Source organism: Watersipora subatra, chromosome 1 (assembly GCF_963576615.1).
Source record: "Watersipora subatra chromosome 1, tzWatSuba1.1, whole genome shotgun sequence".
NCBI classification, from domain to species: Eukaryota; Metazoa; Bryozoa; class Gymnolaemata; order Cheilostomatida; family Watersiporidae; genus Watersipora; species Watersipora subatra.
Window position 1 is genome coordinate 78,193,154 of NC_088708.1, and position 15,389 is coordinate 78,208,542.

Below are 15,389 nucleotides of genomic sequence, written 5' to 3' on the forward strand. Positions count from 1 at the left end.
GGGTGTTATTTTAGTCTGTAATGTTAAGCTGGTGTCTTGTTTCTTAGCAGACAAAAAAATATACAATACATGAATATGATAAAATATTACAAAAGAATGGCATAATAGGAGAACATCAATATTAGGTTATTAGGTTTTTAACAAGCAAGAAGACTGAGATTTTCTTAGTCTATGACCTCATTCTTTTGATTTCACCCAGAAGTCGCTTGTTGTAAGCGACAATGTCAAGGTCTTTCATCTCCACCATAACAGTCTTCAACCGATTGTCATCCTACAATACAGCATCAATGATAAGACATGTTTAAGCACGCTAACAACAGTATATAAATGTTAACAGCCATTTATTCAGGAGATACATGATAGCCTGAATACTTACATTGTAGGACTCCATCTTGCTTCGCAGAGTCATTTGATAAGGTTTATACAAAGCATTCTTTAAAGTACTATCAAACAATTCTTCATCTTCCTTCATCTCTCCCATCTCCTTGGCTGTTTTACCCAGCAGCTTCTCCGCTGAGTCCTGAAATGCTGTCACCCAGTGAAAGCCCATGCTGTCGGCCATATTTATCTAAGAGAAATGATTTGTACATAACATATTAAACAGAAACACATTCCTAGTTTATCAGTCAACTCTTGATTCAGATTACCTGCGTGAGTAGTGTCCTGTAATGGTCCTCTAAAATGTAACATACGTCAATAGCCTGAAAATGATTTCTACAACACATTGTGGCCGAGTTATTTACATCCGAATTTCAGGAGGTGAATACTTTGGTATAATAGTTTGCACATGTGCCCAATAGTAATATAGCAGCTATCAGCGAATAAGATTTATTATATCGTACTTGCAGAAGGAGTCTGTATTTGAATTCTGGCATGGTTTTGTTGCATTTCTCACATCTGTAAGTGCCATCTCCATTGTCTATAACCTTCTTGTTGCAGCCCTCACTGGCACAAGCCTATAATGGTTTTAGAGGATTGCATAGGTTAGACCGTTAGAGGTTAAAATACTGAACATTCATATGCATAGCCGATAAATTCTTCAAGCTTACCATGTACATGCAGTTGTCCTTCTTAATAAAAGCGGCCATGGCTTTGACACTATAGTAGTCTGGTTTGTCAGACATTCCGAGCTTGTCCGTTTGAATACAGTCAAATGTCTTCCATGTTCTTTGCATGCCTTTAAAAGATAGAAGACAACAAATCCTAAAAGCAAAAAAGTATGCCGCTGCGGGCATACTGCAGGGTCCCCAGTATGCCGCTGTGGGCATGTCTTGGCTGAAAAAAGTCAAAACAAATACTGCAACAATGAAGGGCTGAAGACACCAATGCACAAACCAGTATTCAGTAAAACCTGTACAGAACCCTTACAACAGCAACATTAGAGCCACACTTAAAATTATACAGTCCAGGGGTGTCCCACTCATTTTCACCGAGGGCCACATCGGCGTAATGGCTGTCCTCAAAGGGCCAGATGTAACTTATAATTGTAACGAAATGTAATCGAATAATGTAAAATAAATTTAACTACAGCGGAACTTCGGTTCTTGACCAAAAAAATTGAGACTTATTCGTTTCGGATCTCGCACATAAATTCTGTTCTCGACCCAACCGGAGCATGCGCATTGGAATTAAATGTTCGGAATAGCTCCGGAAACAGCATGGAAACATGTGTTAACAAAAGGAGAAGCAAGTTGCTCTTCATAAATTCTTTACAAAAAGGAAGGAACCATCTGATATGAAGTCCCTCTACCGAACAGATTTGCTAGAGACAACCCCTCCGATCAAATCACCCTAAATTGTTTTGGAGGATTCGTCTTCATAGATGTGAAGTAAACGCGCCATTGCTGTTTATATTTTCTTTTTCACACAATTTTTGATGTAACCGATCTGTTGTATTTTCTGCTGTTTCTTTATTAATTTCTGCAGTTTGTGGTATTGTATCTCAACCTTTAATGTTTTTGAGGTTTCAAGAGCCAAACATTAAAAGTGTTTACTTTTTGTTTTCTCTTTTCATCATCATAGATAGACTAGAAATTCCTGTCATACAGCCCACGACCAAAGTGATATTGGAAAAAAGAAAGGGTACAGCTGGTTGAGAAATGCAATATTAGCAGTCAAATGGCACTGCAGTGCAATAGGAGAACTGCAATGGTAGCTGTAATGTACTAGGGGTGGGTGTTATTATGTACGACAAACAGCAATAATGAAAGGAAAATATTAAATGTTTATATCTCTCCCTGCAATAGGAGAAATGCAATATTAGAAGTAAAATGGCAAGCTGCTGTGTAATATACAGTTTGAAAGTTGGTTGTGTAGAATGGTTTTGACAGCGATCTGTAACAGAAAGCAAGCATTAACATTCACGCGTGTCTGGAGGTTTTTTGCAAACTGAAGAAATGGGTCATGATCATGGAAACCATGGTGAAGTCGGGTGTGTGAAATTTAGAGTTATCTACACTAGCAGAAGGAGAAAATTCTGTTATTTTGCAAAAAAAAATTTGATTCCAGTTTAATTACAGCAGATTTTATGGTCAATAAACTGAATGCATGTTAACCATTAGTGCAAAAACCTAGTTCTGAGAAAACTGGTGTTAAAGTTTGAGAAACGAAAACCAATGCACAAATTTGTTTACATTTCAAAATGTCATAGCAACCAATATCAAGAAGTTGTGATATTTATTCAGATTTCTGTATTTATATCCAAAAAACTATGCTGAATTTAAAAATCTAAACAGATTTTAGTTGGTTGTCATAGAAACAGCTGTATATCTATAAGAAAATGTAGACCTATTACTTAATTTTGCAGATATTAAAAACGGCTTGGCAGTACCGCGATATTGGTACCGCGATATTGGGCACAGCCGTAGTATCATCAACAAAATCTTTAGAAAAATAATAACAGTAACATATTGCACACCATCGGTCACCATATACTTCGATCTTGTAAATTCGAATGATTATTCTTATAATTAAATCTTATAAAATCGAATAATAATAGACTGGTGAAATGTGCACGTTTTTTCGTGAAAAGCACACGGCTTAATGGTTCTACTATCTGTCGCATGGCTTTATCGGCGTTTTGCTGTCCGGTCTTAATTTTGATTAAAAAGGCTTGTCAGGTTTTAATGGCGATTTTAGGCCAAATTATTCTTTCTAGTTATGTATAATCCGATCAGATGGGTAAGTTTTAGGATATTGTCGACACTTTTCACAAACTTGGTAACATATTTAAATGGGTTTATATCTGTTTTGTATCATTATTATACTTAGACAACTCCACACAAAAATGGTTAAATTTTTCGAATGGATTTTGGTACAATGGTTGGGTATGGTCGTTGACGGATAATTTTCGGGAGTTGTGTGCACATATGCATTTATCATAAAGCTCCCAAACACTCGCTTCGCTCGTGTTTGGTCGTGGGAAAATCTTTTATTAAAATTAAACATGATCTATATCTACCCGTTTTTATTTATGGTATGTAGTATACAGTACAGTTTATGGCGTAAAGTGTTAAAAATATTTCATCGAAGTTGTTATCTCGGCTTGGAATGGATTAAATATTACATACATTAATTCTAATGGGAATAATTGTGTCAGATCTCGAACAACCTTCTGGAACGGATTATGTTCGAAAATCGAGGTTCCACTGTACTCTTTGATATCAAATAACTCTGAGCTTATTACTTAAAGTCGCAAACAGAACAGTTGCACAGCAAAACATGCAGAACAATTTTTTCGGAAACGAATCAGAAAAATTACACAATACCCATTAACATGGGCATATTTCCAGTAAAATAAAAAAATTGTGAACTGCTAAGAACATTAATTTGTTTGCATACACACATTAAACCTGCAAACACTAAATAATTGCAACAGCAGCAACACGAAATCAACATGTAAGCAGCTAAAAACAAAAAAGGTATTTGCTATTTGCTGAAACAAAGTTAGACTTGCACCATATAATTGCAAAATATAGTGTTTGACTAAAATTACTTATTTATTACATACAATAAACAGCTATGAACATTATTTATACATATACAGTTAGTCATGAACACGATAATCATGAAACTCTAATTTCGAACTTTTCCTCGCGAGTACTGTTCTTCAAACCAAAGCATAGCAAATCTACATGCCAATATAACTCAAAGAAACTGTCATAAACATGATTCAATAATAAAAATATGTTCAATAACTCTGTTCTTGACTTTTCAGACTTCATAGGCAGCTCTAAGAATCAATACGATCCTATTGAAACTGAATGATAACTTTATTCTGACTACGACTGACAGCATAAAAGCGCATTTATATTCGAGCATAACGATTCAAATTGACAAAATTAAAAGTTAATCAAAACTTTGAAACATTAAAAATAATGTTTCGATTTGACTTTCACTGTCTTACCCCTTTTGAATCTGCAGATTTACTTCTGAAGTTGAGGAAAATTGATCGCTAACAATAAAATTTAAAGTCACGGCGATGATTTCCGGTTTAGCTAGATGTCGATATGGGTGTAGTATTTTGGTTACAAGTTTTGCTAGAGACATCATTGAGACATATTTGTACGTGTGTTTGATTAGCCAGAAATTCTTCTTTCTAACTAATCAAAAATATTCTTCTATAATTTAAAAATAACGATAGAAAGAGTGGATAATTTCAGAAGCGAGATAACTAGGTTGGGCGCCTAGCAATGTTATAAATACGCGAGTTAACTCGCGTCCGGTGCGAATGAGTTAAGCTCTCGCGGGCCACATAAAATGTCGTGGCAGGTCACATGTAGCTGATTGACACATGTGCTATAAACCCTGCAGTATTTGAAGCTACTTTCCGACGGCCCATAAAGGCATACACTCGAGAAGGTGCATACTAACAAAACATATTACTTAATCACGAGGTGTGACAGAGGAAGTCTATGCATTTTGCCAGAATACTTAGGAGATGGACAACTCATATCGATCAGAAACAATTTAGCCATTCAGCACATTTTCGCACAAGCTGAGACCAACAACAAACCTTGAATACCGCAATAACAGCTGTGTAGCCAACTGTTGACTCAGCTAGGTCAATTATTTGGTTTCAAGTCTGCCCAGGAATTCAAATCTATTGTGAGCGTACTTGTTGATATATCCTATATGTTAGATTAAAATATTTTAAATGGGAAAAAATACTTTGAAATACAATTTGTTGATATATGACGAAGGTAACAGAAAAAAATCGAATTTGCATGTAAAGGTTCAATTATTGACCTGAAAATATTTGCGCGTGGATTTTATGAGTAGTTAGCTTCAGTTTTTAGGAAAACAACACTTGCTTCATTTTTACCATTACGACCACTATGAAGAGGGTATGAATAGCTATTTAATATTATTCGAACAACAAATGATGCGAAGGAAATGCGCTGACATAAAAAACTGCTGGACAAAAAAGACAGCGGTATCGGTACTCACTGCCAGAACCACTCATACCGCCATCACTGGCATAGCTCTTAAACTGTGTGCTGCCACCGTGAGTATCATACCATCCCCTCAATTGGTGTCCTTCTGTGCAGTCAGGATTGAGAATAAGCTGGCTTGAAGAAAGTGAACTTAAGGACCTGCCATTCCAGTCACTGATCTTACAACCCCTAACAGCCAACACCCTACCAGTCTCTTCAGAGAACTTCGCTGCCTGTAGAAGTGCAGAATGAGTTCATGGATGTTACCATAAAACTAACATTTACAGTGTATTACAGTTAACATGGCTTGTAACAGTGACCAAACTATATGTATTAAATGCAGACAAAAACAAATTCGAGCTGATGTGTGATTTAAAGAATATGTTCTCGCGCTCTAGAACATATGATTCCATCGCTCTAGAACATATGATTCCATCGCTCTAGAACATATGCATCTATCGCTCTAGAGCATATGATTCTATCACTCTAGAACATATGCTTCTATCGCTCTAGAACATATGCTTCTATCGCTCTAGAACATATGATTCTATTGCTCTAGAACATATGATTCTATCACTCTAAAACATATGCTTCTATCGCTCTAGAACATATGCTTCTATCGCTCTAGAACATATGCTTCTATCGCTCTAGAACATATGCTTCCATCGCTCTAGAACATATGATTCTATCGCTCTAGAACATATGCTTCTATCACTCTAGAACATATGATTCTATCGCTCTAGAACATATGCTTCTATCACTCTAGAACATATGATTCTATCACTCTAGAACATGCTTCTATCGCTGATAACATCACGTGTCAAAACAATAACCAAACTGTTGGAGTATGCCAGCCAAATAAAGATATTCTAATCAATGGCGTTTTTGTGCCGGCTGTGATTAACTGTTCGTTTTTGAGCTTTTAAGAGCTTGTAATCACATTTCCACATATTTTGCACCTTCAACACAGCAGGGTAAGACATGGTGAATCTTTTGATATCAACAAACTGTAATGTGAGTTTTGTTGCAAGTCAACCTTTAAGGCTTTAATGACCTGCATTAATCATCAGGAAGATTCCCACTCACCTCTTCACCCCAGACAGTCAGACGAACTGCCATATTTGTATCATCGACTAGTTCGATATCTCTCTTCATCATCTCTTTTTGTGAGACCTTGGCAATAATCGTATTTATGTCTCCAACATTGTGCACAACTCCACATATATCTGTCAAATCAAAAACCAATGGTAAAGGAGCGACAAAAATGCCAAAACGCATCAAAACACCTCCTCGACTGTTTCTTTAATCACTACAGATAAAATTTGGCTTTTTTTCTAGATTGTTCGGACAAAAAGTAACATTTTAGTCTGTAGAGGTTGCCTGCTTGGCAGCAGATAGAATGAAGCACTTTAGGAAGTACTAAAACTTCCTGGTCTATTGCAGTGTCGTATAGTTTCACAGAGTCCCGTGACCAAGAGCCGGAAACAAAAACGCTTGATTCCAAACAAACCCGATCGACATACTGATCTCTAATGGAATATTCTTACCTTGCTCTCAACATCTCACTCTTTTGCATTTACTTTACTTTATTACAAAAAATCGCTGGTAGTTTCTTGTAGAGATTTTTGTCTTTTTTCAAATGGTGTATAATACAACAATCAATTTCAGAGTGACTGCCAATGGGAGTAATTTTTGTTGGTTAGTGTTGCGGCCTCTCCATTATAACTTATATAAAACAATAGTGGGCGCGGCTTATTTGTTTGGAGCCGTTCGAGCTCCGATATGCGCATCCGTTAGCAGCGAAACTCTGTGAAGTTATACAGCTCTGTACTAGCAGAGTCATATAGCTTTAAAACGTCTCGCGACCAAAACCGGAAACAAAAACGTCGGATTCCAAACAAACCGGATCGACATACTGATCTCTAATGGAATATTCATACCTCGCTCTCAATACCGCTCTTTTTTGCATTTACTTTACGTTTTTACAAAAACGTTATTAGCAGCTTCTTGTAGGAAATTTTGTTTTCTTTCAAATGGTTCATGATACAACAATCAATTTTAAAGTGACTGCTAATGGGAGTAGTTTTTGTTGATTAATGTTGCGACCTCTCCATTATAACTTATATAAAAATAGTAGGCGTGGCCTGTTTGTTTGGAATCGAGCGAGCTCCCGTATACGCTTCTGTTAGTCGCGGGACTCTGTGAAACTATACGGCTCTGGTCTATTGTATTTAGACTTTAATCAACGGTTTTATCCCACACACCGACAAAATAGGAGGTTTGAGTAGACAACATGAACATGCTGGTATATGCCAACATAAAACTGACAGATTTGTGATTGGCCGCTAAGTTGGTAAATATAACTCTGATTTCATTAAATTCATGTCCAGCGAAGCACTTCCTGAAATCTGTTTTAAGGTTTCCTTGCAACAAAATTCACATTACAGTTATTTGGTAACAAAAGATTCACCATGTCTTACTCTGCTGTGTTGTATGTGCAAAATATGGCTGTGTTGTATGTGCAAAATATGCGGAAATATGATTACAAGCTCTTAAAAGCTCAAAAACAAACAGTTAATCGCCGCCATCACAAAACCACCGTAGATTAGAATCTTTTTCCAAAATGGCTTAAATAGGACATAGTTGAACAAGATGCCTTCTGTTTATACAGTCAAACATGGATAACTCGAACTTCAAGGGACCGAGCGAAAGTGTTCGAATTATCAGAGCGTTCAAGTTATCAGAGCACTGTCACAAGTCCATATATTTACTTATTTATTAGTAGATACATGTACATATACAAACTATAATATAAATCAAAAGCACAAATGGCTTGTTTCAAATTAAATGCTTCTAATGTAAAGTTTAAAACGTTTTCATGAAAAAGTATAGAGATTTTTCTATCACTTGAGATTGGTTTGTTGTTTGAGGTGATGTTATTGCCAGGACGTTTTTCAGATTGACATTGGCAAAACTTGATCGTTGTTGAAATGCTCAAAAGAAAAGACATTTTTTTCTTTTGGGGTTTTACCCACGATCAATTTTGCCGTTTTTTCTTGAAGTTTATGCAGATTACCTTACTTTACCTGGGATTCGTTAAGAGCAACACTCCGAGGCAGTTCAATTAGAAGTTTTACGAGGGTTTACGGTACATTCTATATCACTCACGCTTTAATAGATACTTATTGAATGTACACACGTATTCTGTGTTTAGGTCAAACGATGAATAGTTTTCTGTAGCTCAGACAACGTATACGTTTAATTACAACAATTTTTAAGACGTTTTAAACATTCAACATTCCGACGTTGATTCAACACGGAATCAACGTCGAAAAACTATTCATCACGGGCTAGCCGGGTCACGCACTCAAGGATTTTCGCCACGCACATACAAAACAGCATGCGATTTTTGTTTTGTATGTGCGTGGCGAAAATCCTTGCGCGCGTGACCCGGCTAGCCCGTGCTATTCATCGTATCGCAGTATAAATCAAATTTCACCAAACTTTTAGAAAAGTCGTTGACAAAACTATTTTGCCGATGGTGGTAATAACGACGCTTATGAATTACGAAAAGATGAAGTTTACCTCTATGGCTTTGAATAAAGTGATTTTCTAAAGCGATAACAACCGTTTCGGTAGCCGTTGGGCAAAAAAACAGTTCGAATTAACAGTGTTGAGTTCGAGTTATCTATAGCAATTTATCATTACGTGGGAACGGACCAAAGGAAATGTTCGAATTAACCATGTGTTCGAGCTATCCGTGGACGAGTAATCCATGTTTGACTGTACTTTCATGCAACCTCATTCGTCAAAATATTTTCGCAAATATACTTCAAGCATTCAATAAAACCATGTTTATTGTTCCTACGCGTCTGTTTTATCGTCGTTGTAACGCTGTCACTTTCAGCACTGATATCTTATAATTGTGAAAATTCGTTTAATTTTCTAACCTTAGCTCAAAGGAGTACATATCATTGTCTGATAGAAATGACAAGCCTGTTGGTCACCTGCGGTAATCGAAAAATGCTGCAGAAATTCAAAGCGCTGTTTGGCAGGAAGTATGGGTCACATGATCGGATTACGACAAGACGATTAGACCAAGCCGAAACAAAACTGTAAAGTAGTGAGCATCTATATCTGATACAGGGTCTTCAGTAAAACCCAAAGTGTTTGTCATAAACTAGTGCTACGAGAAGTTTTATATTGAGCCTTTTAATCCACGTGAAAACATCCCGTGTCAAAACAATAACCAAATGGAATGTCTACATCAGAGAAATAAACTGATTCCGATCATTACAGTTGGTTATTGTCTTGTCACGTGATGTTCTCACGCGAATTGAAAGGCCAATAAAAGGCTCAATATAAAACCTTTCGTAACACTAGTTTATGACAAACAGTTCAGGTTTTACCAAATACCCCGTATCAAATATAAATATTCGCTACTTTACAGTTTTGTTTCGGCTTGGTCCAATCGTCTAGTCGTAATCTGATCATGTGACCCAATACTTCAAAAATAATTTATGCAGCGATTTTCGATTATCAAGGGTGACCAACAGACTCGTCATGATTATCAGAAAATGTTACGTACTCCTTCGAGCTAAGGTTAAAAAATTAAACAAATTTTTACGGTAAGTTATAAGATATCATTGCTAAAAGTGACAGCATTACAATGACGATAAAATAGACGCGTAAGAACAATAGACATGGTTTTATTGAATGCGTGAAGTATATTCGTGAAAATATTTCGACGAACGAGGTTGCATGAAAGTGTAAACAGAAGCCATCTCCTACAACAACGCCACATTTGAGCCATTTTGGAAAGAGAATCCAAACTACGGCGGTCTCGTGTGGCTGTGATTAACTGTTCGTTTTTTAGCTTTTAAGAGCTTGTAATCACATTTCCACATATTTAGCACCTACAACACAATAGAGTAAGACATAGTGAATATTTTGATGCCAAATAACTTTAATGTGGATTTTGTTTCAAGTCAACTTTTAAGGTTGTTTACTACACCAATTTAGCTCAAAGCATTTCAGCGCTGCCAATGACACTTTCAAGTTGCGTGTACAAGGTAAGAAATTGTGAGTAGCATACACACCTATCAGACTACCGACAGCCTTTTCCGACAAGTCTGCTACTGTAACAAACTTGTATTGGACCGCTGGCACGGAGGACGACTCCGAGTCATCACAAGGGACAATCCTTGTGTCAGCAGACAAGTTCATCTCATAGTCATTGTTTGTGTTGGAGAACTGCTTGTTGGCCGTTTTTAACTGGCCTTTCGAGACGAAGTAGACCTGTTTGCATATATAATACAGTATAATACATATATAATACAGTATAATACATATATAATACAGTATAATACATATATAATACAGTATAATACATATATAATACAGTATAATACATATATAATACAGTATAATACATATATAATACAGTATAATACATATATAATACAGTATAATACATATATAATACAGTATAATACAGATATAGTAGAGATCTATGATACTAACTGGAATAGTAAATGACCAGAGTTGACCAGGGGCGTAATGACCAGAGTTGACCAGGGGCGTACCAGGGGCGTAATGAATTATACAATTAGTAGTGAGTAGTGCGGTTGTGAGAACCTAACCTTGTTCAGCTCGAGCTGTTCAAAAAAAGCATCACATTCAGTCTTCCAGGCGGTAGCCTTAATCTCTCCACTCTCATCAGTGAAGACGCAGTTGAAGAACTTGCCTTCGCCCCTAGAGTTGCTGTATGTTCGTACAGCGCTCTTCTGAGTGACTCGAGCCTTTATTGTCCACCTGCAGATGAGACGTTAGCCCGACGGGTAAACATTGAAAAACAGCAGTGTTAAAGAACATTCCATCAGTCTAGTGTGATGGCTGTCTAGCCTTTCACAAAGTAACACAGAGAGGTCTACTCCGACTGTTTGTCTATTGATAGTCAGGTAATCACTATACGGAAGGAAAGGCTTGTGTGATGAGAAACTGATGCGTGACCATGAAACATGTTTTTCCCGGTCTTCATATATAAATATAATAACTTTATGGAAGTGTGTGTGAGCGAGAACAAGGCACTACCATAGTGAGTCGAAATATATCGGTGAATTTAGCACCTATTAATTGGGTGCCATATGAATAGGAAAGTTTCACAACTGCTATTTGCAACCTCCACTGAGTTTGGGTGCAACAGTTTAAAATTAATTTATGTGTGAATGCTAATTTGAAACCAATAATATGTTAGGAGGGAATACGATGAATTCTAACAGATTCAAGAAACTCTGGGCTTCACGTGGCGCAAGATTTGATAATAACTTTAGGTATATTTCAAGTTAGATTTTAAAAATGGCTAAAATGTAACTCGCTTAAAATTTGTTACAAACACCAAAAAACAAACGGTTTCAAATTTTCAATAATTTCAATACTTTGTATCTAGTAGCAGAATGAACATGGCTATTATTTGCTGCGATTTCAAACCCATTCAAAATGGACACTAGCTGATTTTAATTCCCAACGTAAAGATTTTCTAAAATAAAACTTAAATTTTATGTTAAAAAACTAAACGCCTGAAAGTTTATTTCTTATTATTGTAAAATGATTGCAGCGAGGTTTCGGCATATATACAGTCAAACATGGATAACTCGTCCACGGATAACTCGAACACATGGTTAATTCGAACGGTTTCTTTGGTCCGTTCCACGTAATGATAAATTGCTATAGATAACTCGAACTCAACACTGTTAATTCGAACTGTTTTTTGCCCAACGGCTACCGAAACGGTTGTTATCGCTTTAGAAAATCACTTTATTCAAAGCCATAGAGGTAAACCTCATCTTTTCGTAATTCATAAGCGTCGTTATTACCACCACCGGCAAAATATTTTTGTCAACGACTTTTCTAAAGGTTTGGTGAAATTTGATTTATACTGCTATACGATGAATAGCACGGGCTAGCCGGGTCACGCGCGCAAGGATTTTCGCCACGCACATACAAAACAAAAATCGCATGCTGTTTTGTATGTGCGTGGCGAAAATCCTTGAGTGCGTGACCCGGCTAGCCCGTGATGAATAGTTTTTCGACGTTGATTCCGTGTTGAATCAACGTCGGAATGTTGAATGTTTAAAACGTCTTAAAAATTGTTGTAATTAAACGTATACGTTGTCTTAGCTACAAAAAACTATTCATCGTTTGACCTAAACACAGCATACCTGTGTACATTCAATAAGTATCTATTAAAAAAGCGTGAGTGATATAGAATGTACCGTAAAACCTCGTAAAACTTCTAATTGAACTGCCTCGGAGTGTTGCTCTTAACGAATCCCAAGTAAAGTAAGGTAATCTTTGCATAAACTTCAAGAAAAAACGGCAAAATTGATCGTGGGTAAAACCCCAAAAGATAAAAAATGTCTTTTCTTTTGAGCATTTTAACAACGATCAAGTTTTGCCAATGTCAATCTGAAAAACGTCCTGGCAATAACATCACCTCAAACTACAAACCAATTTCAAGTGATAGAAAAATCTCTATACTTTTTGATAAAAACGTTTTAAACTTTACATTAGAAGCATTTAATTTGAAACAAGCCATTTGTGCTTTTGATTTATATCATAGTTTGTATATGTACATGTATCTACTAATAAATAAGTAAATACATGGACTTGTGACAGTGCTCTGATAACTTGAACGCTCTGATAATTCGAACACTTTTGCTCGGTCCCTTGAAGTTCGAGTTATCCATGTTTGACTGTATATATATTTATCATTCATTTTTAATGAGCTAAGTTAGAGTGCTAGCGACATTCATTTTGCTGGGACACTGAAATGTAACATAGTTTCAGTTCAATACAAGCAAAAACGAACTTGTTTTGGTAAGGAGTGAGACTGGCTATAGGATAGACTCGCCCAACTCCTCCGCCTGGTGTGCCCGCGCTTCCCGCACTACCTGGCTCCTTAGGCTTTTGCTGTTGAGGTCGGTTACCATAGAAACCAGAGCTTGTGTTTGCATCTTTTAATGGCTGCACTCCTTCACCGTTGGCTACAAATTAAAATGTTGCCATAAAGCTAGTACAAACATAACTACACTTGACTATGTAGGAATAAACTGAGGGAAACCTTCAACCAGTAATACTCACGCTGATGACTCGTAAGCTCTGTCACTTTTATAGCAACTGGATCACCCAGTCGTTTCCCAACCTCTTCTCCAGTCTTTATAACGACCAGGCCAGCAATGCAAAGAACCTTTTTGCCTACACTGGGCAGTGAAAGTGTGTAGTCGGTTACCTTTATTAGACAATTGGCGGTGATAGCTTTGTTCTGTACCATCTGTGAGTGCTGAGCGGCCAGCATGGCATCTGGAGAGCAGTTTACACTTCATTAGGTACAAATTGATTAACATCAATAACTATAAAACACAATACTTACACCTATTTACAATCAAGTCCACAGAATCTGAACTTACTGGATGTAGAATGTTCCCCATCATGCACATAGACTCTATAGCGAAGATTTGACCCTTTTGTAATCTCTTTCAAAGCTACAACTTGAAGCACTGGTTGAAATGCAGATGAGATTGGTACTTCTGACAACAGTTTCTAAAATTGGTGGAATGTCAAAGAGCTTTGCAATCAAAATGGTAGTACTGGCCTATGCAGCATCTAGACAACAAGCCTTAATATAAAATCCATAACCACTTGAAATCAATCCAAAGCTATAGCAACCTTTTGTTTGTCAGAAGAATTTAAGGCTGAGATTGCTAAGCCAGTGCCAGTATACTACAGCTTACGAAGGAAGAAGCAAAACTTATTCTTTATTAAGGGTAGTTTTCTTGATGACAGGACAAAAGTGGAATCAACATTGCGTCAAGACACTATGTCAAAACAAACGTTAGATTATTTAGAAGTGGCTGATAGTGTGCCTCATGTAAAAAAATAATATGAAACTGGTAAACATAAGTAGCAGGAAAAAATCTAAACTTACGGATGACGGTTTAAAGATTTTGATTTGAAATGCGACAAATTTGTCTCTTACCTTCAAACCACCAGTTGTCAGTAGAGATTCCATGTTTGCTTGTTAACATCGACTGGGATAAATCTGCAAAATATGTGGAGTAAAACTTAGGAAAAGGAACGAGTTCTAGGTCAGAAGCACTGAATATGCACACTATATGTAGAGAAAGATGCTCATTGTTGACATGAATGAATTAGGACCGCACTTAGTTCACCTACATGCACTAGTTTAAATTAATCTCCTACGAGCTGTTTAAAAATAATTATTTGATCATTTGATGTCGAATTTACTAACAAACTATCAGTTTACCTGTCAGCAGTTGCGATACTAACCAAGGTTGTTCCCGCCTTAGCCTGCGAAAATGAATTAATTTTGTTGGCAATATTCGATATCTCCTTCACCTTTCAGTAAACCTAGAAGCAAAGCTACAAATGCGCGCGCTTTTACGTCAATACAAAACCATAAAATTTCTTGTGGCAAAGACAGATAAAACAATTCCTAATTTATAACGCTTTATGACTATACTTGCCAACTCTCACGCATTGGGCTTGAGACTCACGCAATCACCCCAAAGAAAAAATGAAAATGCGTGAGAAATGCCTGAGATTTTGCCCCAATTTACACAATTTTATATATACTATCATTGATACATCAATTGCCCCAAAACCAAATCTCACGCATTGCCCCAAAACCAAATCTCACGCATTGCACCACTCTTGGGTTGGCAGGCCTGTTTGTGACTTCTACTGCAGCTTGAAGAATTTAATTAACTGATAGTCCGTATATCACTAATATAATATATACACATAAAATATATCTAATAGAAAATTGTCAACCACTTACAGATAGTCAAATTAATGAGCATAAATAATTATATGCGTTAAATCAAACATACAATCAGCTCTCATACCCTCTCATTAAACATCTTTCTGGCCTCA

At 36.7% G+C, this 15,389-nt stretch overlaps 1 protein-coding gene across 1 annotated transcript; it reads right to left on the minus strand.

Annotated features, from left to right (window-relative positions):
- Positions 1–3: 3 nt before the first annotated feature.
- Positions 4–14,729, minus strand: LOC137385992 (replication protein A 70 kDa DNA-binding subunit-like). The gene is made up of 13 exons (XM_068072635.1): positions 14,670–14,729; positions 14,473–14,535; positions 13,904–14,036; positions 13,578–13,796; positions 13,306–13,480; positions 11,078–11,249; positions 10,535–10,733; positions 6,522–6,661; positions 5,449–5,668; positions 1,050–1,177; positions 843–956; positions 377–568; positions 4–271 (listed from the first exon to the last, which is right to left on the minus strand). The coding sequence occupies exons 2-13, from the start codon at positions 14,503–14,505 to the stop codon at positions 170–172; spliced, it is 1,827 nt and encodes a 608-aa protein (XP_067928736.1). The 5' UTR covers positions 14,506–14,535; positions 14,670–14,729; the 3' UTR covers positions 4–169.
- Positions 14,730–15,389: the final 660 nt, after the last annotated feature.

Bases quoted from the DNA above. Each gene is read 5' to 3' on its own strand.
- LOC137385992 (XM_068072635.1), bottom strand. From the start codon at position 14,505: ATGGAATCTCTACTGACAACTGGTGGTTTGAAG. The intron at 13,481-13,577 runs GTGAGTATTACT...TTTAATTTGTAG, and splicing joins AGAGCTTACGAGTCATCAGC to CCAACGGTGAAGGAGTGCAG. The intron at 5,669-6,521 runs GTGAGTGGGAAT...GCACTTCTACAG, and splicing joins TGACTGTCTGGGGTGAAGAG to GCAGCGAAGTTCTCTGAAGA.